Below are 27,105 nucleotides of genomic sequence, written 5' to 3'. Positions count from 1 at the left end.
TACACAGATATGTGAGCAGATGCATGCAGATAAAGTTTATACTCTTGTGCTTACCCTTTAAATAGTCTTCCCTTGCTCTTTGAGATATTTTGGGCATTCTTCTGGTCTGCGCTGGCCTGTAACCTGTGTCCATTCTGCTTCCAGCTGACACTGACTATCGTGCGGCAGACGGGGGGGCTGGGCATCAGCATCGCAGGGGGCAAGGGCTCCACCCCCTATAAGGGTGATGATGAGGTAAGACCCTGGACCGTACGATTATTGAAGCACCCACTTTCAGGGACTAGTTCTCTGTAGCTGGAGATTGGATGTCCACATGTATCGGCTTTGGGGCTGGGCTGGGCTTTCAGAGCAAGGTGGGAGCAGCCCCGCCCCGAAGGAGGAGGCTGGCACGGCTGAGCAGGCTCTTGCCTCTGGAGTACAGCTTGTACCTGCCTGCTACTGAAGGTACAACAGGGTAAGCAGAGAGCAGCAATGAGAACAGCTGTTTCTTTCCCATCTGTGTCGTCCTGTACAGGACTCACAAGGCAAAGAGTGTGGGGTTGTCTTCCACACGTGGTGGCATCAGCTGCATCGTGTTCTTGTCCCACTGGGAAAGGATTAAAGTGTCGTTCCCTTTTTCCCTTTTGTCACCCTTGGGGTAGCCCTGTAATGGGATTTCTTTCCCCTTTCTACCAGCTCCTGAATAGGGTGATGTGCAGCGCATGGGATTGGCAAGGGATTTCACCTTTCCCTTAAGGTGAATGGGGAGGAGTGGTTTCTCTACACTTTAGAGGGTTGATGAATAAGGTCTACTTATTCTAACAAGTAGTTTTGTTTGCAGGGCATCTTTATTTCCCGTGTGTCAGAAGAGGGTCCTGCAGCTCGGGCAGGGGTTCGTGTTGGGGACAAGCTTCTGGAGGTAAGAACGTATCTACTGTGAATAAATAAATATTTATAATGACTTGAGGGTGGAGGGAGAAATATGGCTTGGTATTTATTTGTATCGTGCTAGTTTGTAGGCCAAATTAAACACCAGGAGCTGTGCAAGAGCAAAAGAAAATTCCCTTGGCTCAAAGAGTTAGTCATTTAATTAACATTACCATTAATCTTTTGCTGCTTTATAAGGACAGAAATTGCTCTTCGTGTTAGCTCTCCCCCATCTCCGAAGTGTTGTGTAATCCGTGTGTGAAGAAATACAGGCTGACCAGCTGGCCTCTACACATCTGCTTTCCTGTGTGGGGCAAAAGTGGACCTTGTAAGATAACTTCTTAATCAGGGAGCCAGCCGTAAGCCGTACTTGCCTGTCTTCAAATTATTTAAAAACGTGATTAATCATACAGGATTGAGATGCACTTGAGGAAGGATTGATTGCATTATAGAGGGAATAGATGTCACTACAGTGCTGGACAGAGATCAGAGGAATAAGTGGTCTGTATTTAGGGCACTGGCCTGTGTGCAGTCTGGCATGGTGTCTCAAGGTATCTCATGGACTCCTACTCACTGCAGCCTACATATTAGCAGTGGAGGCCTGGGCATTTGCCTGAGTAGATGTTCCAGGCTTTCCCACCACTTACCTGGCATTGGCCATGGTAGAAGTCAAATAAAGTGCTATATGGTTCCGTAAGCAGAAGGTTCTTTTATTGCTTCATGAGAAAAACTTGATTGTGGAGTTTCAGAAGTTACCTTGTTCACTTCTATAGTTATCATAGGGTTGTCTTGATAATTCTGTGAAGTTTAAGTCCAAAAAGAAATATGCACTTGATCTAGCCTGGTCTCTTGTATGCTTTAGGGCCTTAAGTGTCACTGAGCATCCTTGTGCTGCATGCATTGTACTGTATTTTGCTGCAGAATGACTTCCAAAAGGGAATCAGATCTTGAAGGTTTTGAGAGATGAATGACTATTCCCTTTCCCAACAGTTAAATTCATTGTACCCTACTATTTCATATAAAGTAGGTCCCTGTTCAGTTACAGCTTTGAGAAAAGACTTTTTTTTTTCACCTCCCATGATGCCCATTCACCTATGCTTCCTGCAAAAGTGGATGTTCTCTCACAAAATAAGTCAGAGATTTGTCATATTCCTTCTAAAAGACTATGTTAGGTCCACAAGTAAGATGTGGCTGAGGCACATCAGATTTGGGTTCTGTTCTCATTGGCTATGAATTGCAACGGATACCTCTTTAACCCTAGAGCAGGGATAGAGGGCATTGCTCAGTAATGAATGCCACGATAGGAAGAAACCCTAAATGCCATGAAGTGGCAGGAATAGATATGAACATCTAGTTTTCAGGCTGAGAGCCAGACAGTCTTTCCTGTAAGTGTGTGTTAATATGAAATGAGGTGGCTGCTATGAAAAGAAGATTCGTCAGCTTCATGGACCCCCACTTTGCATTTTCTCTGTCTTCTGATGTGGTAGTACTTTTTTTCCGAAATCAGGGAAGTTAGAGTGGAGAGAATCAGGTTGCTTCCCTGAGAGCTGCAGAACCTGATGTCCTCCCTGTAAGTACTTTACTAGTTTTGCATGGAGGGGATGGAAATGGGTGTTTCAGGGTATGAGGAGGTAGATGTCCTTCTTGAAGGTGAACAAGAAGTTGTGTCGACCTGAGTTGTACTGAAATTCCTTAGGGTATATAGTTCTGGGTGAGTTGTCATCTGTCTGGGAGTTTGTTGCCTGCAGGGATGATGCAGGCGGTAGGGAAGTTGGAGCTCCCTGTAGGGGGAGAATTCCTCTGAAAGGGCCTTTGCTGTGCTTGGCAGGGGCTGCCCTGGCCTGGGACAGGCAGCATGTGTTGTGGGAGCCTCCTGTGCTGTGCGAGTGCAGAGAAGCTCCCTTGCAGGCAGCAGGTGAAGTCTGGCTACCCCTGTGGGAACAAGGTGTCGACCATCTGCAGCGGATGAGCTGTGCTTCCGTTGGGCAGCAGTTGCTGAGGCTGGAGCTGTCTGTGTAGCTGTTGGAAGAACTCCCCATGGAGGTAAGGGTTGTGCCTGGCTCTGTCTGTCCCCAGGTGAACGGCGTGTCCCTGCACTGTGCTGAGCATCATGTGGCGGTTGAAGCTCTGCGTGGATCAGGAAGCTCCGTCTCCATGACAGTTCTGCGGGAGCGGATGGTGGAGCCGGAGAATGCCATCACTGTCACACCGCTGCGCCCTGAGGATGACTACAGCCCTCGTGAGAGGCGAGGTGGTCTGCGCTTCCCAGAGCGACCCGAGGGGGCACCTCCCACGGAGAGATATTCCACCTGCCTTATGCGCAATGAGAAGGGCCTGGGCTTCAGCATTGCTGGTGGCAAAGGCTCCACGCCCTACCGGGCTGGGGACACGGTCAGTAATGATTCCCTGGGAAGGAAGGTGCTTGATCCCCGACTCTTGGCACTACTTGTGGGAGCAGCGGAGGGTCTTCCTCACCCACGGGCACACAGCAGTGCAGCATGGCCCTGGGCTGGTGGGCCAGATGGGCTCTGAGAGCCAGAAGCTACTCTTAAGTCAGGGAAGAAGAGAAGTTCAGAAGGAGGTGGGGCTGGGGCTCGGGCTCATGGTCGCTGCCAGTGACATTTAATCTTGCTGCTCTCCTCTTGACATATATTCTGGGCTCTCAGCCACATGAAGGCTTTGCTCCAGCTGGAGGTTTTGCAGGTGGCTCTGGAAGCAGAAGAGGGTTTGTGTGGAGTGAGGAACAAATGGGAAGTGCTGGGATAGGGGAGGGGTGTGCAAAGGGGAAAGTGCTGAGACCTGCCTGGAGTACAGGAACGGTTCTGGAAAGCCAAGCCCTGGTGAGGGGAAGCACAGGCTACTCTGACCCTTGTGACTGTGTTTCAGGGGATCTTTATCTCACGGATTGCAGAGGGTGGTGCAGCCCATCGGGACGGGATCCTGCATGTAGGAGATCGGGTCATCTCGGTGAGTGTGGGTGTTCAGGGAAGGGGTCTGACTTGGCTCCCTGCCCTTCCTTGTACAAGGGCTGTTTTTCTGTCATTGAAGTTGGATTTTGGGGGTCATTTTTTCAGCTCCTGAGCCTTCTGGGAGAGAATTTAATCTTGGCGGTTCTACCCCAGCCTGCGACTGGCGGCGGGTGCAGTTAATGCCTCCCCTTTCCCCAAGTGCTGCATGTGAGTGCTTCCCCACAGGAACAGCATGTGGCAGTCTGAGCTGTGCTGGAGAGAGGTGATATGACAGCACTGCCCTGGCCTGGTGTCCCTCCATCTGGCCCTATAGGACAGCCTCGGAAGGCTCTGCCGCAGCATGGCATGTGGGAAGGGAAGCCCTTTGGGGCACAGCTGACCGGCTCCCTGCAGAGAGCCGGGTGGCAGGGGTCAGCTTAGGCTAAAGTGGAGGGAGGCTGCTTGAGGGTGGTGTGGAGCTGGGCAGGGCATAACGCAGTGCTTCCCACTGCTTTCATTTGAAACTCTGGCCCCAGTTTCCCTTCCCGTTTGTGCCAGTGGTATGGATCTCACTGCTGCCTCTAACTTCAAGTCTCTCTGCCTAATGTGTCACTTGCTCCCCCTCCTGCGGGGAGAGTCTGCCGAGTCTCCTGACCCTCTTCCCAAGCTCGCATGCTGCCTCTGAGTGAAAGCTCCTGCATCCTGGTGCTGGTGGTGGGTTTCTGATCCAGCTGTTGTGGTAAGAGCACGTGTTACCACAGAGCTGGCGTGAGTAAACACTGATACAGCCTTGTCAGTGCTGGCTTCTGTCTGCTCTATCCCTAGGCTGGGGGCTGTGTTGTATTTATGCTGTGGAATAAAATTTTAGTGGAGCTCTGGCCCAGGTCTGACATCTATATCTTGGCAGGAGACTTGAACTGGTCCAGCATTTTTCCCTCCTTGCTAGTGCTCCCCCCTCCTCCCAAAATCAAGCCCTGACCCTGATTGTTGTCAGATAGCCTTAATTATTTTGGGTTTGCTCATCTTAGGACGCTCCACTGGTACAGAGGCATGACTGAGAGGCGTAATTACAGGCACACAGCCTATCATGTGCCGTTGATTTGCTCTACCTGTGGCAAGAAGGAAACAGAAGATCTCAGAATAGAGTCAAAAGTCAGACCTGCCTCCAACCCCCCGTTAGCAGTTCTATTTATATCCGTGGGCAGCTTCATAGGAAAAGCAGATCTAATTCCCTAGTAATAGCTTGCAGTGTCTTCAGACTGCAATTTAGGGCTCAGAGAACTCAAGGTCTTTGTTAGATTTTAATGTGGATGAAGGCCTTGCTGTCATTAGTACTCTGACATCCTGCTGCCAGGATGAGCACAGTATTACTGCATAGGTGGGAGATATGTCTGTGCTTGAGAGCATAGTCCTCTGCTCTCAAGTATGTTACCTATTCTGAAGTGTGTGTAGTCATAAAAGATTTGGTGCTGAGGATCAGCTGGCAGCCCAACTCTTGTGCTCAGTTATGATGAAAGCAGCAACAAATTATTATCTTCCAGGAGAACACTTACCTAGTCTGGACTATTCACATAACTTCTGTGCCTTCCAGCAAGTGTCTGACTGTTACTTCTCCAGCAGGCATGCCTCCTGGCAGCAGTTGCCATTCTGCCTTTCCTGCTTGTGGGGTTCACGCTTGTGGGATATCCACGCAGTGGTAGTGTAACATCCTGAGGCCTCCCATATGGCCTCTCAGCTATATGGGGCTGGCGCTGATCTCTTCCCTCTGGTGACCAACGAGAGGACCCGAGGGAATGGCAGGGAGATGTGCCACGGGAGAGTCAGGTTAGGAAAAGGTTCGTCCCCCAGAGGGTGGTGGAGCCCTGGAACAGGCTCCCCAGGGCGGCATCACGACACCAGCCTGGGGATATTCAAGAAGCACTTGGACAAGGCCCTCAAAAGACGTGGTGTGAATTTGGGGCTGTCCTGTGCAGGGACAGGAGTTGGACTTGATCCTTGTGGGTCCCTTCCAACTCAGGACATTCTATGATTCTATGATACCTTCTCAGTGATACTTGTCCTCGAGAATATCTACTTGCTGTAAGAGATGCGTGAGCAGCTGTGTGAGTTTCACTGTCTCTGGCAAAATCTGGCGCTAGATTAGAGCTGTGGGGCTGCCCTGGCCCAGTGATACTGGACACTGAGAGCGTATCTGTTCACTTCAAAGCTGTGCCCACATAGCATCGCGTAAATTCCCTATTTGCCACAACTCTTTTGAAGCAGTGGTTGCCCATTTTTGTTGGAAAACTTTTCAGGATGTGATGATTCCTGGGGTGTGCAGTGCAGGTTGCATGTGTTCCCCTGCATCTGCATGGGGAAAGCAGGAGGGCCTTCATTAGGATACAGGTGGTTTCATAAGTCCAGCAGGCAGAAGCCCATTTCCAAAGCCTAGTCTCTAGTCTCCTAGTCATGCCTCAGTTCTCACTTTGCCAAAGAATTCTTGTTTTCTTAGGAGAAGAAATACAGCACAGCTTCATACTCTTCCCCTGTGCTCTAAATCATCCTGGACTTCTCTGCAGGGGAAGGACTAGGATAGCTCCTTTTACTTTCTTAAGGGAGCTTTGAGTACATGGGTTGAAGAGCCAGCCTAGATCTCTCTTCAAAGTTAACACCCCACAGAACTCACCAGTGATTGACTACTAACTCTCCAGCTTCCCCCATATTCTAGTGTGTCCTGAGAGTCATCACAGGCATCTTGAGAGATGTTTTGGCAGTGGAAGACATGGGAACTGCAAGGGGGGAATGCTGGAGAGTTTGAATTGTGGGATGAGAATCTAGAAGGGAGGGTGCAGGACTGGGAGCAGTGGCTAAGGGCAGCTAGTTTTTTTGGATAGGACTGGGAGTAGACTGAGTAAAACATTCTGAGGGAGGTTTAGGACCCTAGTAGCACCAGGCAACACATGGGGTCCTAATGAGAGCAGTCTGATCACTAAGAAATTTGCCAGAACAATATAACTGCCTGGCACCCAGGAGAGTCTGTAGAGCTGGGAAAGGACAGATGACACTCTTTCCCTTCCTCTGGTCACTTAGATAGCTGAACTGCACTGGTTGGCCTTGTTCTCTTGCTAAGCAGAGACGTAGCAATAAAGGCCACTGAAAACTAGCTGTCGAAAAGCTGGGAAGGCATCATGATTGCCAGGTAATGGAGAAGTTAATGAGTGAAATGCCATCAAGGGCTGTTATATATGATATATCGCTGACTCGGAGTTCCTGTGTTCCTGTGTCCCTGTTCACTAGGTGGGGGAAGTACCACTGTATACTTTTGGTCTGACCAAGTCTGACCATTCTCATCTTCTTGTCAGTGGCAGAAGAACAAGAGGGGAATGCGTGCTGCTTCAGCAGGTCTGTCTGTGGAGTATGTTGGGCCTTGATCTGGTGATAAGAACCTAAGGGCCAAGTCTCTTCTGCATGACATCTTTGTTAAAAATTGGTATATCTGGCAGATGGGAGAACCCAAGGGGAGCCTCCCTTCCCAGTCCACTGGACACAAGGCTGCCACTTTTCCTCATTCCAGCCATCAGGAAAGCACATTCCAAAGATGAAACACAGTGCAGATGTGGCTGGCCACAGATTTACAGACAAGAAGGGAGGCAGTACATTTGCAGGGGCACACATAAACACAAACACAAACAACTCTCATAGGGCATGAACAACACAGAGAGCTTAACCCTATTCCTACCCTCTGGCTAATCAGGTTTAAAGTTTGCTAGTGGAACATGCATATATAGTCCCTCACTCAACTCACATAACTCACATCAATATTCATGTTTGCAGATCTCTTCAGTCTCTGGCCCAACTGTCAAGTTCTTCAAGGCTTTTTTGGTCAGACCCGAAGCCTTTTATCCAGTTTCTGGGCCAGCTGTTGGGGCTTTCCACGTTTTGGATTCATACTGGCTGGCTAGTCTAACTTGAATTTTACTAGTAGATCTTGCACTCATACCTAGAGCAGAGAGCAAACTCACACAGTAAATACAAACAGTTTGATAAAAAGATAGAGCAGACTATGGTGATCAAGCACAGGGCTTGGCCCCATAAGCATACTGACCAGCAACCTGCTTGCATGTGATCAGCCTCTCTTATTCTCCACTGTCTCTATTTTCCCATGCTTGTTCCTCCCCTCTCCTCCTTGGCCGCTCCCCTTTCCCACATATGATCCTTCTGCTAAACATCCCATAATAAGTTTTGCACATTCCCACAATCCTCCTTAAAACTTCCTGTAGCAAGTTTGCTCTTTCCAGTGAGAGCTATTCTGATAACCCATTATAATCTTTATTCCCTCTGCATATTGATTACTGAGTTTTTGGTTGCACTTTAATGTTACTGTTTGAGTGATTCCTTTAATGATCCATCCATGAGTGTCTTGAGTTTTCTGTTATCTGCATTTCATTAAGTTTTGTGCATCTGCGTGTTTAATTTATTCTCTTCCTGCTTATTGCTTTGTCTCTCATGCTCAGGAGCTATTACCCAGGTACCTTTATATCCTTCCTGTATGCATGTGCAGGCTGGCATGCCTTCACATCCTACTGTTTGTCCTCTGTGGTTGGTGCCAAGGGTGTCCCTTCAGGGACAATCCTCTGAGTAGAGGAGATGCTGGGGGCCTGAAAGTTTCCTTTTTGTGTCCGACAGCATAGGGCTGTCTTGCCTGTCTTCTTCCATGTTGTAAGGGGAGTAGCACGCTTGACTGTGGATGGGATGGGGCAGGTCGGGTGAGGGTGGTTGCAGTGTTTATGGAGGTTCTGGACAAAGCCTTGTCAGACTGTGTGCAGTCCGCTTTGTCCAGAAACTGCTTTCATGGAAGGAGCTGGGGAGTAACTGTAATATTTCTAGGAATCAGACATCGAGGAATTGGGCTACAAAATCCAGTTGCTGTGTCTGTTACAAAGTCACCTTGTTATTTCCTAGGGTGATCAAACTCCATCTTAAGAGCTGTTATTTTCATGTCCTCATTGTTCATTTTGGAAAGCTTTTCCAGAACCCAAGGACTAGAAACCTTTTAATTTTCAGCTTCAGCTTTTTCATGGCAAGTTTCATCCTTTTGGCAGTGTTCTTCTAGCTTAGCTCTCCTCTCAATATTCTGTCCTTCATACATTCATGGACAGTCGCATCCTTTCTGGTCCTTTGAGTTTCTAGGCAAGCTGTTTTAACTCTCAATTTCATAGGAAAGGCTCTTTGTTCCCCTGCCTGTCGTATCAGCTTTTCCCTGCACATCTTGTTAACTTATGTTAGATAATTTTTTGTGTGTGTGAAGGATGAGAATAGGATACAGTTTTTCAGATGAGTTCTCTTCAACGCTTTGTGTGAATGACATTGCTGCTTCCCTGTACGTGCCGGAAGTGCTTCTTTGTCTGAAGCATCATATCTTTCACTGATATCACAAGATGACTGTGGTTGTATTCTTGGAATTATTTGGCATAACATATTAGATAATGTTTTCCAGTCCAAAAGAGTGCTAGTTTTCCTTTTGCATCAGCCAGTCAGTCACTGTGGACCAACAGAGTCTCATTCTCAGTGCTTCCAAGTCTTCTTATACCTGGGTTACCTTTTTTATGGCTTAAAACTGACATCTTCTCCAGACTGCCATGACCTTGCCCAGCAGTCCAGTGGCCAGTGACAGGTCCTGTCGCATATCAGGTCATGTTCTTCAGTGCCTGTATCTGGGCTTTGAAAGTGATTGATGAGTGCAAGCAGCCTAGTGCAAAGGCAGCTGATGCTATGGCACATTAGCGTGCTGTGACATCACTTCTGGGAATCACTGTTATGTCGTCTTCCCATATTGAGGCCTTTGGACCCATTCCTTTAATGCAACCTCTTGGGCTCCTTTTGTCATGACCCAGTAGGAAAGCTGGAATGCAAAGCCAAGGAGTGACAGGTGCTCTCCTGGTACTGAGTGAGCCACAGCATAGCCTGGCCAATAGCTAAGTTTGCAGTGCGCCAGGAGGTGGAGCACCATGATTGGTCTTCATGGTCCCCTGGAGCATCACTGATGCTGTTAGGGCTTGGAGCTCTACAGGGAAGGTGGGAAACAGGCTGGTAAGCTGTCTAGAAAGAGGATTGTCGTCAGGGGAGAATGAGCAGGTGCCTGTGTCCCTTTGTCAGAGAGGAGGGAGTGGGGTAAGTTACAAAGTGCTTTTGGGTACAGGCTTTTTTGAAGGGGCAGTGTTCCAGTGGAATGGGGGTCCCTTAGAGTGCTTGGCTATGTGCTTAAAATGACAGGGTGTACTCGGGTGATGGTCTGACACTGAGTTTGCGGGTTGTTCTAGATCAATGGGGTAGACATGACAGAAGCCAGGCATGATCAGGCAGTAGCGCTGCTTACCGCATCCTCCCCCACCATCGTGCTGCTGGTAGAGAGAGAGGGTGCAGAGCAGCTCAGCGAGGGAGACTCACCAGGCATGCCACGAGTGCGCATGCACTCCCCACCACCGCCTCCCAGCCATGGGGAGAGCCCGCCAGAGGAGACGCCTTCACTGCAAAGGAACCATCTGTCTAAAGGCCTGGAGGATCAATATCCCATTGAGGTGAGTCTGTGTGTTGGAATATGGGGAAGTATAATCTTGGGTATTTTTAATCTGAAAAATTGCTAGTCTGATGAGGGCTGGCTCACTGTGTTGTTGGGGCATTGACAAGTAATGGGGAACCCCCTTGGCCTGTGGGTACCTTGTGCTCATGCAAAACATCCCTGACTCCATGTCTTTGAGTGTTTGTGGTCCTTTTGTGATATCCCTCACTCTCTCTGACTCTGCTTCTTTTTCCCTCAAGGAAATTCACCTTGTGAAAGCAGGTGGTCCCCTGGGACTCAGCATCGTAGGAGGCAGTGACCATTCAAGCCATCCATTTGGGATTCATGAACCAGGTGTCTTCATTTCAAAGGTAGAGTCCTGTGTGAGCAGCCTAGCAGTGGACATTCCTGAGCTGTTTAATTATTGGAGTTAATATGAAAGCTTTTGATGCTAGAGTCTGAGAAGTACTGTATAGATTTAAAAAGAAATGGGATGGTGGAGGGATGCATGCATATGTAAAGAGTTAGCTTATACTAGACATACTGATGCTGTTGTAGAAACATAAATGGCATGTAAAAGCCTGCAAACCTGCATAATCCATGTTGAAATGTTTGGGGAGACTTAGCTTTTGAAATTGCTGAGCTTACGTCGGCTTTTAATGAATCCTGGAAAGATGCAGGCATTTCAGAAATCCAGTCATTACTCAGAAAGCATTAGTGGGATGAATGTGTAATTGCAAGGAAAAACAGAAGTGTTCTTCTGCATTCAGACCAGTGTCCTTCGACCCAATGTTCTCTTTCCAGTGGTGGCATTAGCTGATGCTATTTAGAGACAGCACACAAGTCAGCCACTTGCTGCAGCTCATTTCCTTCGCAGTCGCGCACATCCACAGTCATTGGATTAGGGATGTTAGAGAGGACATCCCTGTCCAGCCCTTTCTGCATCTATACATCTCTTGTCCCTTGGACATGCTGAATCTGTCTCCTCTAACACCCATGGCTGCAAGTCCCAGAACTTCATTACCTATCACCTGAAGAAGCACTCTCATCTGCTCTAAATCCGTATCCCACTGGTTACACCGAGTGCTCCTCCATTCTTGGATTGCCAGTTTGGTAAACAGAAGTCCTGTATTCAGCTTATTCACCACCTTCAGTGTTGTAAACCTCATCCATTCTCCTTCTTCAGCCTTCTCTCCAAACTCAAGAGTTGTGGCCTTCATTTCTCCTTACAAGGTGTTGCTCCATCCCCTCGTTATTTTAGCTGCCTTTCTTTGGATCTTCTGTAACTCCACTATATCCTTCTCAAGATGTGGCCTCACAGGATCATTCAAGTTGGAAGGGACCTGCAGAGTTAATTTGATCTCACTGAAAGCACAGGGCCAGCCTAGAGCAACTTGCTGAGGGCCTTGTCTAGTCAAGTCTGAGTATCACCAAAGATGGAGATCTTGCAGTCAATCTGGTCTCTTCTTCCTGTGTTTAACTACTATTATAGTGAACACTTTCTTCCTAGAAAACTCTAGTCAGAATTTTCCTTATTACAACTTGGATCCCTTCCCTCTCTCCCTATAACACTGTGTACCTCTGAGAAGAGCCTGGCCTCTGTTTTCTCTGTACCATTGTGTTAGGTATTTGAAGACAGCAGCAACATTTCCTTTATCTTTCTGTTCTTAAGAATGAAAATCCCCAGGGGTCTCTGCCTCTCTTTGTACAACATGGGATTTGGACTCCTCTCTGCAGGGTTTCTGCAAAGAGCCTGTTGCTCACCTGTTCATTTTCACTATTGCTATGCAGTATGCTCATCTCATCCTGTAGCTTCTTCACCTGGCAGCTCGGCACCTTGATCAGAGCACACCTTCCACTGGTGAGGCCACCACCAGCCTCAGGGAGAGGTCCCAGGCACTCCCCTGTAGCCCAAGACCCTGAAAGCTGTATCCTTCCTCTGAAGAACCAGGGATACTCCAGCTGGTGCTGAGGACCGTACCCTGTGGTGTATCACCATCATCCTTGCACAGTCCTCGGCACAGTTTCTGGGTCCCCTTCTGCTCTGCATTTTTGGGAGCAGAGAACGGCATAGTCCTGGAGGTATGGGTGATTCTGTCTGTCTTAGTCTCAGTACCCTTTCTGATGGTGTCCAAAATTTTCTTGGATTTTTTTGTCTCTTCCTGCATGTGGAGCCCATGATTTCAGAGAACATGTGACAATGTGTCTAGGAACTGTCCTGAGTTACTGTTTCTGAGTCTGGTGTTGTATTTGCATGGTTGAAGGTGGTTTTTCCATAGACTCATACCAGTCCTGCACCAATTGCCCAGGCACCCCACCAGTGAATCTTTCGTGTCCTGAGCAGCAGCTGTCCAGCCCTACCCTTTTTTCCTCTCTTTTAATCAACTTTCAGTCCATTAAGATGGCCTTTCCTCCCATCCAGTGGACACAGCTTCTCTAATAGCCTTTAGGGTCAGACCTTGCTAAAAGCCATTGGGAAATCAGAAGTCATGCCTACCAGATTCCTTCCTTCATGTGTTCATTCTTTCTCTCACAGTGCTTCAACAGGTGAATGAGGCAGGATTTGGTTTTACCAAAGCCAAACCTACTCTTTCCCAACAAACCCTGCTTATCCGCGTGCTCACAGATCTTACTCTTTCTTTGTTGACTCTATTGTTTTACCAGGAATAGAAGGTAGGTTTCTTGGTTAGTAACTCTGTAGCTCTAAAGCACTTGAGGACTGGGGTTGTACTGACACTGTCAGTCCTGGTACAGTGGCCATTTGTAATGGTAGATGATGCACTTCCCACAACAGCCCTGCAGTTTAACATTTGAGTTCCTTCAGTTCTTCTGAGAAAGCTGTGTTTTGGTTACAGCCACAGGCAAAATAATGGAAAAGCTGACACAGGAATGGTTCAGATGAAAATGATAATACAGGAATATAAGAACATATAAATGACACTGTAAAGCAAATCTTACTTCATTCTTTGCCAGTGTTCACAGATATGTTACCTCTTGGGGAACTTTGGTTGCAGAGAGACAAGTCAAAACAGGCCTCAGAGAATGTTGGAGGATTAGGGACACAGCCAGTGTCTCCCCAAGGAGAGATGGAATTTCCTTCTCTAGTTATAATATTAATGATTCTTTGTAGGTCATTCCCCGTGGACTGGCATCTCGCAGTGGGCTCCGTGTAGGGGACAGGATCCTGGAGGTAAATAGTATTGACCTGCGCCATGCTACCCACCAGGAAGCAGTGAATGCCCTGCTCTCCAACACCCAGGAACTGACTATGTTAGTAAGGCGAGATCCGCCACCGCCTGGTATGCAGGTAGGTTCTGAGTAAGAGAACTGGGGGAATCACACTCTTCTTCATAGAAGGATCACTTTTGAAGGCAGTTTCTTATCTAGCTGGAAGTCTGCAACTAGGATACAACCAAACTTCTGATTGAAATTTCCTTCTCTTGTGGCAGAATTGAGTTGCTTGTAAGTATATATGCAGTTGAGGACTGTGGAGGGTCTCTTGCCATGCCCGTGGTGATACCATGATCAGAGAATGATCAGATTTCGTGAAGACCAGACCTGAACAGGAAGTACAGAAAAGGGCAGTGCCTCATCAAAAGGAATAAACTGTGCCAAATGAGTGAAAGATCTAAATCAGGTCCTTTTCAGAGTATTTAGAATATGGCCAGCTGCTAGGAGTGTTTCCTCAACAATTCCAGTCTGAACTTGACCCAGAAACAAGGAGACCTTTTCTGTGTTTACAGGAAATATGCATTGAAAAGGCTCCAGGAGAAAAGCTGGGCATCAGCATTCGGGGTGGAGCAAAAGGTCATGCTGGAAATCCATTTGATCCCACTGATGAAGGCATCTTCATTTCTAAGGTACCAGACCACGAACTCTGCAACTTTGGTTGCATGCAAGGACTGCTAGGGAAAAGGGAGATCCCTGTGGAATGTGTTTGACATGCTCTCTCCACTTTTCACTGGGTTCGTCAATTCTCCTGGAGTATTCTCCATCCACTGAAGGAGGCACATCTGTTTCCTTTCATATTTCCTCCTCTGCAACAGCTACAAATTTCTTCTTTCATTTCCTGTTTGCCTTTTTTTTGTCTTGCGTTTCTTCTCTTGCCTTTTTTTCTATAACATGAACCCATACATCTTTCCTTTTCCCCTCCATTCTTATTGCTTCCCGCATGTGCTTGTAGTCTTCCTGCCCCCTCAAACATGCACGCTCTTTCCTCCTTTAATCAAAAGCATTATGAATTGCTCACCTTCCCTCCTATGCCATGCACCATGTGTGTAATTTTGTTCCCTTTCCTTTGTAAATGGCTGCCTCTGTGCATACTTATTTGTCATGCCGCTTTGCCCAAGAAGTAATGCAAATTTTCTTTTCAACGATGTACTGTGTATAAGCTTATGCTCCTCCTGACCCATACCAAGTATTGCCTCTTCTTGTTAGCAACAGAGCATAGTGATGAGTAGTGTAATTTTGGTCTTGCTGCGGACCAAAGGGGGATTCCGGATGTTCACATCAGTGTCACTGGTTCCCTCTTTAGCTGGTATGGTATGGTAGAACCTTTGCTGTAGCTCTAGAGGTCTTAATAATCCTTGCTGGATGGTGGACACTCCATAATTAGAGATGAACCCTTTCTAATAATTGGCTACTTTCAAAGAAAGGGAATACTCAGCATTTGTTATTACTTGGATATAACTTCTTTATCTGAGCTTTAAAGCTAGAAGAGTAAATTCACTCTATCAAAGTAATAGTTGCACATTCAACTTTGTAATAGCAATATTTGTAATAGCAGCAGAAGAAAACCTAAAATTATTGCAACCTACAGTTATTTTTAGTGATTAGGTTTGTTTTTATCTCCTTCAGTGTTACAGCATCTAGGGCTTTGGAAGGCTTACAGTCCAGCCCCATTGCAGGATTAGTTTACCCCACACCCCCTTTTTTTTTCTTTAGATAGTAGTTGGTTTAGCATGTGGAGAACCAAAGCACTGAACTTTTCTGCTCTCCCTTCAACTGTGTTACTTCAGCTTGATCTCTGTTATCCATCATAACCAGAGTGTTTTTCCTGCTTCTCTTATTTTGTCTGTATATTTCCAGTAATTGAGAGACAAAGTAGTGCTCTTTCTTCCTCCTCTTCGGATGTCTGATATTACCACCTTCTTTTTCCTTAGTTTTTCTTAATTTGCATTTCCATTGTGTCCCTTAATTGTAATTTTTTTTAAAGTTGTAGCCTGGTTCTTCCTTTTTAAAAACTTCTTGGTGAAGCATTACAAGTTGAATACCATGAAAAATATAAATTATATCTACAGTTTGAAATTCATTATCTCTCTCAATGGGGATAGCTCAGTGTCCCTCAGTGACAGATCAATAATACAGATGACAGTTGGCATTAAGGACATTTTTCTACATTAACTTCACCTCCTCCCATTATTTCTGGGTGTTCTACTGTCACACTTATGCACTTGCTCTCCCTGGAAAAGAAATTGTGAGTACTTGGTCTTTTTCCATTCAGCTGCATGTGACCACTTTTGTGCATGCACGCGCACTCACAGACACTTAAATGTTCTCCTTTACAGCCCTGAAGAAATTACATGTAGGCATGCATGACTGCTTTCCCTCCCCCAAAACCTGAAAAAAAAAAAAGCATGCAGCATTTTTTTTCTCCTCTTTTTACAGGTACTTTGTTAAACATATATCTGTTGTTTTGTTCTCCAAAACAGCTCTCATAAATTCAATAAACACCCCATGTCTTTGGTTTGTTTTGGGTATTTTGCCTCTCTCATCCCAGTAATGTGTGGTGTGCAGTGGTCCTTTCTTTCTTTCCTTCCTCTGATGTTTCCTGTGCCTCCATCCTACCTTGACAACCAGTCATGCATGTCCTTGCATTTCGCCCACCCAGCAACCAAGTTTGTGTGCCCTTCTGCTCTCCTTATTCTCTTGTCATATATCTACAGGCTTTGCTTGAGATCCCTCACATTGACATATTCTTTCTGTGAAGCCCTTGTGTAGCACAGGTCATAATTCTCTTTGTAAAACTTAGTCATGTTCATAGAATGATTAAGGTTAGAAAAGACCTCTAAGATAAAGTCCAACCGTCAACCCAACACCACTCAGGCCTCCTAACCTACACCCTGAAGTGCCACGTCTATACATTTTTTGCACCCCCCCAGGGACGGTGACTCCCCCACCTCTCTGGGCAGCCTGTGCCAGGGCCTGACCACTCTTGCAGGGAAGAAATTTTCCCCAATATCCAATCTGAATCTCCCCTGATGCAGCTTGGGGCTGTTTCCTCTCACCTGTCACTGGTGACTTGGGAGCAGAGACCAGCCCCCCCCTCACTCCAGCCCCTCTCAGGCAGCTGCAGAGAGCGAGAAGGGCTCCCCTCAGCCCCCCCTTCTCCAGGCTAAACCCCCCCAGCTCCCCCAGCCGCCCCCCAGCACACTTGTGCTCCAGACCCTGCCCCAGCCCCGCTGCCCTTCTCTGGACACGCTCCAGCCCCTCCAGGCCCTTCTTGTCCCGAGGGGCCCAAACCTGAGCCCAGCATTCGAGGTGGGGCCTCCCCAGGGCCGAGCACAGGGGCCCCATCCCTGCCCGGCTCCTGCTGGCCACACCAGTGCTGACACAAGCCCGGGGGCTCGTGGCCTCCTTGGCCACCCGGGCACTGCTGGCTCATGCCCAGCCGGCTGTCAGCCAGCACCCCCAGGGCCTTCTCCGCCGGGCACTTCCCAGCCCCTCTGCCCCGGGCCTGGGGCGCTGCCTGGGGTTGTTGTGACCAAAGTGCAAGACCTGGCACTTGGCCTTGTTAAACCTCATACAGTTCACTTTGGACCATCAATCCAGCCTGTCCAGGTCCCTCTGCAGGGCCTTCCTGCCCTTGAGCAGATCAACACTCCCGCCCAACTTGGTATCATCTGCAGACTTCCTGAGGGTGCACTCAGTCCCCTCACACAGATCATTGGTAAAGATATTAAACAAGACTGGCCCCAAAACTCAGGTCAGGGGAACACCACTTGTGGCCAGCTGCCAACTGGATTTTGCTCCATTGACCACAACTCTTTGGGCTCAGCCATCCAGCCAGTTTTTTACCCAGCAAAGAGTGCACCCGTCCAAGCCAAGCCTCCAGGTTTTCTAGGAGGATGCTGTGGGAGACAGTGTCAAAGGCTTTGCTAAAGTCCAGGCAGACACATCCATAGCCTTTGCCTTGTCTACTAAGCAGGTCCCCTGTCATAGAGGGAGATGAGGTTGGTCAGGCAGCACCTGCCTTTCATGAAGCCATGCAGGCTGGGCCTGATGCCCTGGTTGTCCCGCACTTGCCTGGTGAGCACGCTCAAGGCGAACTGCTCCATAATCTTCCCCGGTACCGAGGTCTGGGTGACATGTCTGTAGTTCCCGGAATTGTTTGGTCCTTTAGCTTTGAGACTGGACCTTTGAATTGAAACCATTCATTTGTCTCTGGTGTTCCCAGTGAGGTCTGTCTGTATACCAAATGTACCAAGGTCTTCGTCTGATCTAGGTTGACTGTGTGCACGTTCCATTGTGTTCCAGGTTTTTTGAATTTCCCATTAGGAAAAGTAATGCCCATTTGGTGATTCCATTCCTTTCCCTAAGGCACTTTACGTTCTATCCCGTATTTCTGTCTGGTTCCTGGTAGTCACTTCTGTTGTAATTGTTCAGTTTTTTCTCTCTTCCCCAGCTTGCATACTGCTCCTGAGCCTCATGTTTGCATGTGTTTGGTTTTTTTGTTTTGTGGTTTTTTTTTCCTTTTCTTTCACATTGTGTCCACAGCAAATCCTGCAGTCTCTTTTCCCTGTTCCAAAGGGGGAAAAAAAAGAATAAATCTCCTTGCCTATACTGCCTTTGTTCTGGTGGCAAAGCATGCACTTGCATTCTCTCCTCAAACATGTGAATGCATGTACTCTTAAGACAAATTCTGGTTTTCATGAGCCTTATCAATATGCTGCATGTAGGTGCTTCCCCTGGTTACAGCTTGCATACATGAGGCAAGCATGAGTTCTTGTGACTTGCTGAGGAAAGAAAATAGGAGTTACACATTATTTCTCTGAAAGAGAAGATGGAAAATGACAGACGCGTAATTTTTTACACCTGTCTACTACAAAGACAGTGAAAAGTCTTTATGCCTCATTTATCTGTGTCCACAAAAATTATTGCTATGCTTGCATTTTCTGTCTCTCTCCCAATAAAAAATTATTACACTTTCTGTTCTATGAAGATAAATCATAGACGCGAGAGCTTTCTTTCTCACCTGCTTCATTGACAAAACAAAAGCAGTTTCTTTCCTTGGGACAACACGTTTCAAATACAGATTCTTTCTATCTCCTATAAGAGATTTCTTCCACAACTGTTTCCTCTACCAAACTGTACATGTTCTTCCTTTTCTACCCTTTCCGTAAGTATATATATAAATACTTCCAGATGCTTTCCTTGACATGTAGCTGCAGCCTCTTCTCCCTGTTTGCTTTGTATGCTGTCCTGTCTCATTCCTTGTTCCCGATGGTCCCCATGCTCTCTAATCTTCTCTTACCTCCTTAGGTGATACCTTGATTCCTCCATTTGTTATAGGTGAGCTCCTCTGGGGCTGCGGCTCGGGATGGCCGTCTGAAGGTGGGAATGCGCATTCTGGAGGTGAATCATCAGAGTTTGCTGGGAATGACGCATACAGAAGCAGTACAGATACTCCGAAGTGTGGGTGACGCACTTCTTGTGCTAGTATGCGATGGCTTTGATCCCAAGGCTGCAGCTGCCATTGAGGTGAGAACTGCAGGGTGCCCTTGTAGTGACTAGTACCACAAGGATCCCACCTCTTTCTTCACAGAAGATTCTGGATTCTTCCAACCTTTTGCTTTAGAGTTGGGGTTTTTTTTTTGAGGTTCTATATTTCAAAGTCTGGTCTCCTGCAATATGAACTGGAGGTGGTTCCCATCCATAAAAGCAATAGCCTCTAAAGACTGTCTCTCTTCTGCTGATTACAGAAGTGTCTTACAATATCACTGCACTAGGTAGAAATGTAGTTTTCAAGCTAATTTTCTCCAGGCTATTTATGCCAATTTTTTTTGTACCAGTGTTATGTTTAAATTGTCTGTCTGTTTATTGGTGTTTGCCTTTCCCCACAGGGAAACACTTACCCATAGCAATCCTGTGCCTTCTCAGCTTTCTTTTTTCAAGGCTTAGCAAATAAGCTTTTTTATTCTTCACTAGAATATGTACCCAATATAGTAAATATACAATATGGTACCTATACATATAATATGGTCACCTTATCCCATTTCTGTACCTGTTTCAATTTAAATTCCTCTTTCTTAGACCTGAAGTTCCTTGAGTAATTGACAGCTGAAATAAGGTTTCAAGTTGTGAAAGAGTTCCGACTTGCCTAGGATCATCTTGGTACTCTGTATGTGGGAACCCAGGATATGGAATTTTTGTATGGCACACTGTGGGCTTCCACCATGTTTTATTCCTTTTTTGCTTTGTAGATGTCCCCAGGAATTATTGCAAACCCTTTTGCTGCTGGTATTGGGCGGAAGAATAGCCTGGAAAGTATCTCTTCTATTGATCGTGATTTAAGCCCTGAAGAACTGGAGATCCTACAGAAGGTGGGTGTTCTGGCTACAACTGGGATAATATTATGGAGTGGAAAAATTGCTGAAAATCTCTAGTGTCTCCCTTGGTGCATGGAATCTGCAACATAAAAGGTAGTGGACTTCCTTTTTATGGGATCAGCAGGAATGTGCTAGGACGGGACTCTGAAATCTTCATGAGGTTACAGGTGCTGCAAGTGGGGAGAGAGCACTGGGTGAAGTGGCTCTAACTTTGGTCTCTCCTAGGAGATGGAAATGGTGAGAGAAGCAACTCAGTGGGAGAGAGAAGAAATGGAGAAAGTGGTGAGAGATTTTTCCATGTAGCAGAATCTGTTCTTGACAGCGGTTCTGCCAAGCCTGTGAGCCCTAAGGAAAATGCCACAGATTATCTTTGCCCACGGGGGCTTTGGGCCTTCTCTGTTCGTAGTGCACCGCTCAGTTACTCTAGCTGCTTTTTGGCTCTGCCATACCGTCCTACGTACCGCTTTGGTGGTACCCTTCTGTTATTTACAGAGTTCGTCTTTGTTGCCTGCTGGTACTTTCTGGCAAAGCTGCAACTTTGAGGAAAATGGCTTACTAGCTTGGAAGTCCCACATTTAATCAGTTCTCTCTACACAGCACTCCATGGCCTGACAGAGCTTTTATGAGCAAAGATGAAAACACACAGCTCAAAGTTGTCCTGAATTAAAGAAGTGGCACTGTTAATCAATCACAAGTTTGTGCTGCTCGGTTTACATGATAATTTTTCTGACTCTTTATGAGAATTTTGTATTTCTGACCACTATTTCAGCCTTTCACAGAAACAGATTAGCAGAGTCAAGCCCCTTGAGGACTTGGATTTTCTAGTTATCCCTCTTAAAAATTACTTATTCTGACTTACTCTGTCAGATTCTTCTGGAAGATGAGAGAAAACTTAATTCTTCCGTATTGTCAATTAGGAATCTGCTCTGTGGCAGATAGATATGTGTAGTTATGCAGATATTTCTTCAGGTTTCAATATAGATATACCTAATATTTATCTAGGTTTTTCTGTAGTTGTAATCACTCAGCTTTTTTTGCATTTGCTACCCACAAGGGTGTGGTTACATTGGCAGTTCTGGATGGAGGTGATCTTTATAATTTAGTTAACGCTTGAGATTTTATTTGTTTTGGAAAAAAATGGTCAAAGTTTTGAATAGACAATGGTGCAGACTGTAAGAGGACAGAGCAATGAACAACATAATGGCCATATGACCTTTCAGGCATGTGTTATGTGTAATAATTAAATACACATATATATTTAATATTTATTTAATCATACTCTGCCTTCTGTCGGTGACTGCAATGGGATATTTCAAGAAAGACTAGGGTAGAGAGACAGAAGGGGTTCAGTGTGTTGCAGACTCCCTTTGGAAGCTTTGCTTTATCTTTGCTGGCCTACAGCTTAGCTTGATGTCAGCATGTGCAGGAATAAGATATGGGATTTCTGTCCTAAGTATCTGCAAGGTGTTCTGATTGTGTTTGAGATCTGTACTTAGATGGGAATTCTTCCAGTGGAATGATCTTATGGTATAATCTTCAACCTGATCTAGTTGAGGATGCCCCTGCTCGTTGTAGGAGGGTTGGACTAGATGGCCTTTAAAGGTCCCTTCCAACCCAAACTATTCTATGATTCTATTAACAATTTTGGTAGGAAGGGACCTCTACAGGTCATTTGGTTCAGAGCAGAGTCAATTTAGGTCAGATTTAGGTTTTTCCTGTAAAATGTCTTGATCCTTGCCTAGGAAAGAACTGCAAGTAGTTTGCTGTGGTTTCAGAAAACCAGATTTCATAATGTTACTGTTACAGCAAAGGGTAGTTTTATGTTGGTAGCATATGGATTTGAATACTCTCTAGGAGACTTCAGGTACTGTGAGTCAGTATCAACATTTCTAACACCTCTGGATAAACTGAGAGCAAGTCTGGCCCCAAAACCATACTGCTTTGTCTGAGCAAGTTGCATTAGTTCAGTCTTAGGTAGAAAAAGGCCTTTCCATAATTTCTACTGAGATTACTTAAAAATACTGCAGAAGCCTTGTTCAAAAAAAAAAAAAAAACACAAACAAAAACCCAAACCAAAAACCAAACCAGAAAACCTTTATGATTCATGATGTAGCCTTGGCCGTTTTAAAAAGTGCTGATGGTACTAGGATAGCTTTTGTGGGAAAACTTGATCTTGAAATTTTATTAAAATGGTTAATTTAAAAGAAAAAAACTTAGCAATAAATAGTCATTCAGCCATAGCAATATTTCAAAACCATGGTGCGCATCTTACAGCAAATATCATTATTCTTCCTGGAGGCTGAACAATACACAGTAATCGGGGCTCATCTTTCTTGGATGTTTTACTTTTGATAGCTTTTACAGCAATATTCTGAGGTTGCGGTGACATGTATTTAAGGCTTCTAAGGTCTATGTTCCCATATACTGCCTTTTCTCTCACTATAGTGTGGCTTAGTATAATTACAATGTTGTCTGTCCCACCCTCTGAAAAGCTGAGAATTATGCCTGTAGCCTAGTGATCAGCAGAGACCAAGACTCCCCTCCAGAACTGCCTGTGTAATCTGTGAAAAGATTTAATATTTTTTTGGTGCCCCTTCCATTAGGGTGCTCCACACTCCTCTCATGTCTTGGGATCCATGGCCTGAGACCCAAGAGCAAAGACACCTTTTTTTTCAGTCGCCTTTTAGCGTGACCTTGAAACTGGGATTCTGTCTCTAACACTGTTTTTGATGATTAAATTTATGCCAGTGATGGAGCTATCACTGTATGGTAGCCACTGAAATGCTGTAGGAAGTTCCTACCTCAGTGCCAGATATTCGGCAATATTATTTGTGTCACCATTTTTGGACCTTTCCTCTAATACTTCAGTGTTTATGTTCAGTTTTACACAAGAGTGATAGAGAAAAAATGTGTCTCCTTACAGTAAGGTTGTAAACTGAAGAAATTGGAAGAATTTTGGCTTTTCTGTACTCACTGTTAGTCCTGTAGAGGTTTTCACATACCACAGTTGCACTCTCTGCATACATCTCTCAAGTTCAGTTCTTTCATGATTAATTTTCTAATAGCAATATTAATAACTCCAGATCTCCATGGGCTGATTCGTGGTGTATTTCTCTGTCCTAATTCTGTAGCTGTATTTATTTTTCTAGTCTTAATCCAGAGCTTCTTCAGGCTCCCCAGATGCTGTCAGAGTTGAGCTTTTGAACATTCCACAGCTCCATCTGGGCTGGCTGGTGCTCTTGTCTCTCTTCAGCTTAAGACCTCAGAGAAGGATCACATACAAGATTACTGTCAGCTTGCTCACCTTACAGATAACACTTGTTCAAAATAAGCATAACCAGATTCAGAATAGACTTTAGCTTAAATAACCCTAAGTATCCCTTTGGGTCTTGTGATCCTCCAGAGCATTAGTGTCTTCTCATGTTGCTCGTTATTGTCTGTAGATCAGTGGTCTGATGTGGGACACTGATTATTTGCTAGTGGTAATGCACAGAAGCTTTTGAAGAGAAGGGCCTGGCTGCTTACCAGAATTTTCAGTTAGCTCCCTCTGTATTTCTTAGATGCCTTCCACCTCCCTTCCTTCCAGCCTTGGGACTTCTGGACCACCTGGTTGCTGCTCTTTGTGAGGAGCAGTCAGAAGGGTCGCAATACACAACAGAACGGAAGAATGATGCTGCTTTTGTCCACAGCCCTTGCTCTGCAGCATAGGTGCTGGGCGAAAAGTCACAGAAGTGTAAATGCACAGAAATTGTTCTTTAAGACAAGTAACATATTACCTTCCTCTTGCAGCTTGGAAGCAAGCCCATAGCTGGGGCGTGTGAGATTAGTCACTGGTCACTCTTACAATATTCCCGTGCTGTGCTGAGTGACTGAGAGCTGACCAGCTGATTTTCAGCCCTTCCTTAAGCTTATACAATTTCTATCTCTATATATAGTCTTTTGGCTGTGATACTGTTAACAAGCATGTGACTTTTTTAGGTCTTTTTCCTTAGTGACAACTAGGCCTGTGCTCTGTAGATTTCTTTTTCCATTCCCTACCAGCCTCTCCAGTCTGTGCTCTGTCAGGATGCCTCTTCTAGCAATAAGAAATCTTTTCCCTTCCCTTGGTGGTGGCATAGCTTGTGCTTGCAGGGGTGCTTTGTCTTCCTTTGCTTTTCTCCAGATTTGACCCTGCTGAGGATCTTAAAGACATCTGCTCTCTTCCCCTCCTCTGGTGACACCCTGGCTTGTGTTGTACCGGGTGTCTTTTCTCGTCCATTTTGCTGGCGATAACTGAGCTCATGCAGAATTCCAGCTACTCTTTCTCCAGGCCCAGTGTATGTGCTGGGTTTCTGCTCACCCTCTCCTGGCGCCAGCGCTGTTTGTGCTCCTCAGTTGCTGCTTTAGAGTTACTGCCCAGCATGGTGCTGACCTCTTTCCCTCTCTCTTTGCCTGTGCTGCTTGGATGCTGCTCTGACTCTGTCCTGTCTCATGGAAGGAGTGGATGCGTAGGGAGCGAGAGGCAGCCACACAGCAGCTTGAGGAGGAGGCAGAGGTGAGGAGCACAGTGGGAGGGTTGGAGAGTTGCAGAAAAGGGCCGCAACTGGACTTGAAGGCTGGAGAACTCTCTAGAAGTGCCCGTTCCCCATCCCCCTAACCTCTGTTCTCCACTCCCCCCGCCCCAACTTGACTTTTGGGTATGAGAGAGGATATTAGAAATGGAGAAATCTGTAATGTGATTGAGGAAGGAATAGTGAAAAATGATTTCTAGAATTAGAAAGGCAGACAAATGCAAATGGGAAGCAAAATCAAACTAAATCATACAATGAATGTGAGTTAAGGTTGAGAAGAGATACTGTAGAATTGCAGTCTTGCACTCTCAAATGTCTCCAAATCCAGACTGGAAGCCTTTCTGGATGCTGTTTGGAGAAAACTGGTATGTATGTCATGTTCTCCTCCCCCCCTATAAGGGACTGGATGCGTGCACTTGGGGGCAGGAGGAATGGTGGGGATCTGTGCACCAGCGGGTGACCAAGGGCCCAGAGCGACATGCTCTCTGCAGTATTTCTCAAGCACAGCCTCTGTCATGGGTCCCCAGGGGTTGTGTTTGGAACTATTCCAAGTTCATTTCTAGGCAATGGGAACTTTCTGCAGAGTTTGTAGATAAGGCCTTGGTTATTACTAGGGGTGGTTTCCTTTTAATTGCTCTTTCTAGTTGATTTAGCTGACTTCTGGCCTGATCTCTTCCTGGTGTTTGTGTTTTTTTTTCTCCCTCCCTTGCCCCTCTCCAGAATATCACCAGTGAACCTTTGAGACTGGACTATCGGACCCTGGCTGCTTTGCCCAGCAGTGGCTTACAGAGAGTCAGTCGCACTGTAAGTGAGGGGCTGTTGAGATGTGGGGTCCCTGCGTGGGGGAAGTCGTGGTCATTCTGTTACCTGCCCTCTCCTTGTGCCCTGGTGTGAGAGATGACAGTACTCTCTGCAGAGGAAAACTGGGAAGCAGAATTGTGGTAGACATTGACACTGTCTGAAACAGGTGGTAGCCACAAAAGAAAGATTAGAATCAGAAAATGAAGAGAACAGAGAGCCAGGTTGCTTTCTATTTTGTAAAGGGAAGTGGCCTGTCTAATTGCCAAGATACAAAAGGAAGTGTCTCGAACAAGGCAGAAAGAACAGCCCAGCAGCAGAGAAGGATACATGTGAATGGGAGAGTGCAGGGCATTTGTCATGGAAGGAAGCAACTACTGAAAGCTGCAGAGGAGGGAGGGGAAGATTGGTCCTGACACAGAAGGCAACAACGCTGTGTGCGCAGCTTAGTTGTAAATCCATTGTGCGGTGGTGTTTAGAAAGGAGGAGGGATGCGGGGTGCTGATACCAAAAGTATTAGAAGAAAGTCAAGATCCATCTAGGACTGCAGAAGGCAAAGTGGCATATCATGACTTAGGCCTGATACAGCCTTGGATGCTCCTGCCCCTGTGACCTGCATTTCAGCCCCTGATATGTAGTGGCAGCTCAGCTGAGAGAAAATCAAGCTTTCAGAAACTTCACAGATTACAAAGTCATCTGTGTTGCCTGTGCTGTTTAAAATCTCACCTCACCTCTTCAGCTTTGCTTCCTTTGGTCATGTTTTATCTTCCTTGCGTCGTACCTATTTCACTGAGTTTCTGCCTGCTCCTTCATGTATGTCCTCAGTCTTCGCCTCCCTTCCTTTCCTCCTGTTGCAGCAAGAACACCCTTTCCTGTCATCATCAGATTCTTCATTCCCATTCTGTTGTTTCAGGATTATCTCTCTTACCTTTACTGTCTCGATCTAATTCCATCCAGACAGGTCTCTTCTATTCAGCTATCCTCCCGTTGACTTCAGGCCCTCTTGCTTTTCTGCTTACACACTGATTAGAGCCCTGATTTGTCTCCAGCTTTGTCTCACTTTGTTCTTCCCCATACTCCCCAGCTTTTGGGCTTTCTCTCCTGACTCTTCACACAGAAAAGTATTGTCAGGAAAAGGTTTAACGTATTTTTAGCATCTCTTAGTGTAACTTAGTAGCTGGAAACAAGGGGAGATCCTGCCCCATGCAAGCAGCTGCCTCTTTCCTGGGCAGCCCTGGTGTTGTCCAGAGCAGAGCAGCATTTGTGAACTTGTGCCGTAGCAGTCCGTGTCAGTCCAGGAACGCCTGGCACTGGAATGTGCGGCCGAACACACTGGAATGCTGGGGTGTATGGGCGGCATCTATAAATGTCCCATTTCAGGGAAAGGGCCAATTGGTGCCCATGTTTCTGTTTCCAGCTGTCATTTGCCCAGCCCTGTCTTTGCTCTGTTTGAAAAAATATGTCTGCCTAGATGGTGAGTACAGGGAGATATGGGCTGCAAGGACAGCAAGGTTCTGGCATTCCTTCAGGAGCTGCATCTAGCCTATTTGGTGACTGGAATCAGTCCTTCTTTACTGGAAGACTCAGACACAGCCAGCAGAAAAGCATGCGGTTCCATTAACAGGTTGTCTATCTTCAGACAGTCTGACTGGATTAAGATGACTGATGCTATTGCCCCGTTCCCATAACATTTTTCTCTCTCTTCCTGTCTCTAGGCCAACTTTCTCACCACATGAATTTTCCTCTAAACAGTGTCT

At 46.2% G+C, this 27,105-nt stretch overlaps 1 protein-coding gene across 26 annotated transcripts in view; it reads left to right on the top strand.

Annotated features, from left to right (window-relative positions):
- The window catches only part of SCRIB (scribble planar cell polarity protein), a 122,665-nt gene that overhangs the window by 53,504 nt on the left and 42,056 nt on the right, over positions 1 to 27,105 (top strand). For 12 of the 26 annotated variants that reach the window (XM_064441873.1, XM_064441854.1, XM_064441849.1 and 9 more), the window contains 13 exons: positions 145 to 234; positions 821 to 898; positions 2,983 to 3,297; positions 3,793 to 3,873; positions 10,154 to 10,411; positions 10,653 to 10,763; positions 13,523 to 13,699; positions 14,136 to 14,252; positions 18,964 to 19,152; positions 19,875 to 19,994; positions 20,226 to 20,282; positions 24,478 to 24,534; positions 25,271 to 25,354. In XM_064441873.1, the coding sequence (XP_064297943.1) occupies positions 145 to 234; positions 821 to 898; positions 2,983 to 3,297; positions 3,793 to 3,873; positions 10,154 to 10,411; positions 10,653 to 10,763; positions 13,523 to 13,699; positions 14,136 to 14,252; positions 18,964 to 19,152; positions 19,875 to 19,994; positions 20,226 to 20,282; positions 24,478 to 24,534; positions 25,271 to 25,354 (1,734 nt within the window). The other 14 variants (XM_064441869.1, XM_064441861.1, XM_064441851.1 and 11 more) reach the window with 7 other exon arrangements.

Source organism: Phalacrocorax carbo, chromosome 2 (assembly GCF_963921805.1).
Source record: "Phalacrocorax carbo chromosome 2, bPhaCar2.1, whole genome shotgun sequence".
Lineage (NCBI taxonomy): Eukaryota > Metazoa > Chordata > Aves > Suliformes > Phalacrocoracidae > Phalacrocorax > Phalacrocorax carbo.
The sequence above is the reverse complement of the archived record's forward strand: the minus strand, read 5'-3'. Positions and strand labels throughout refer to the sequence as shown.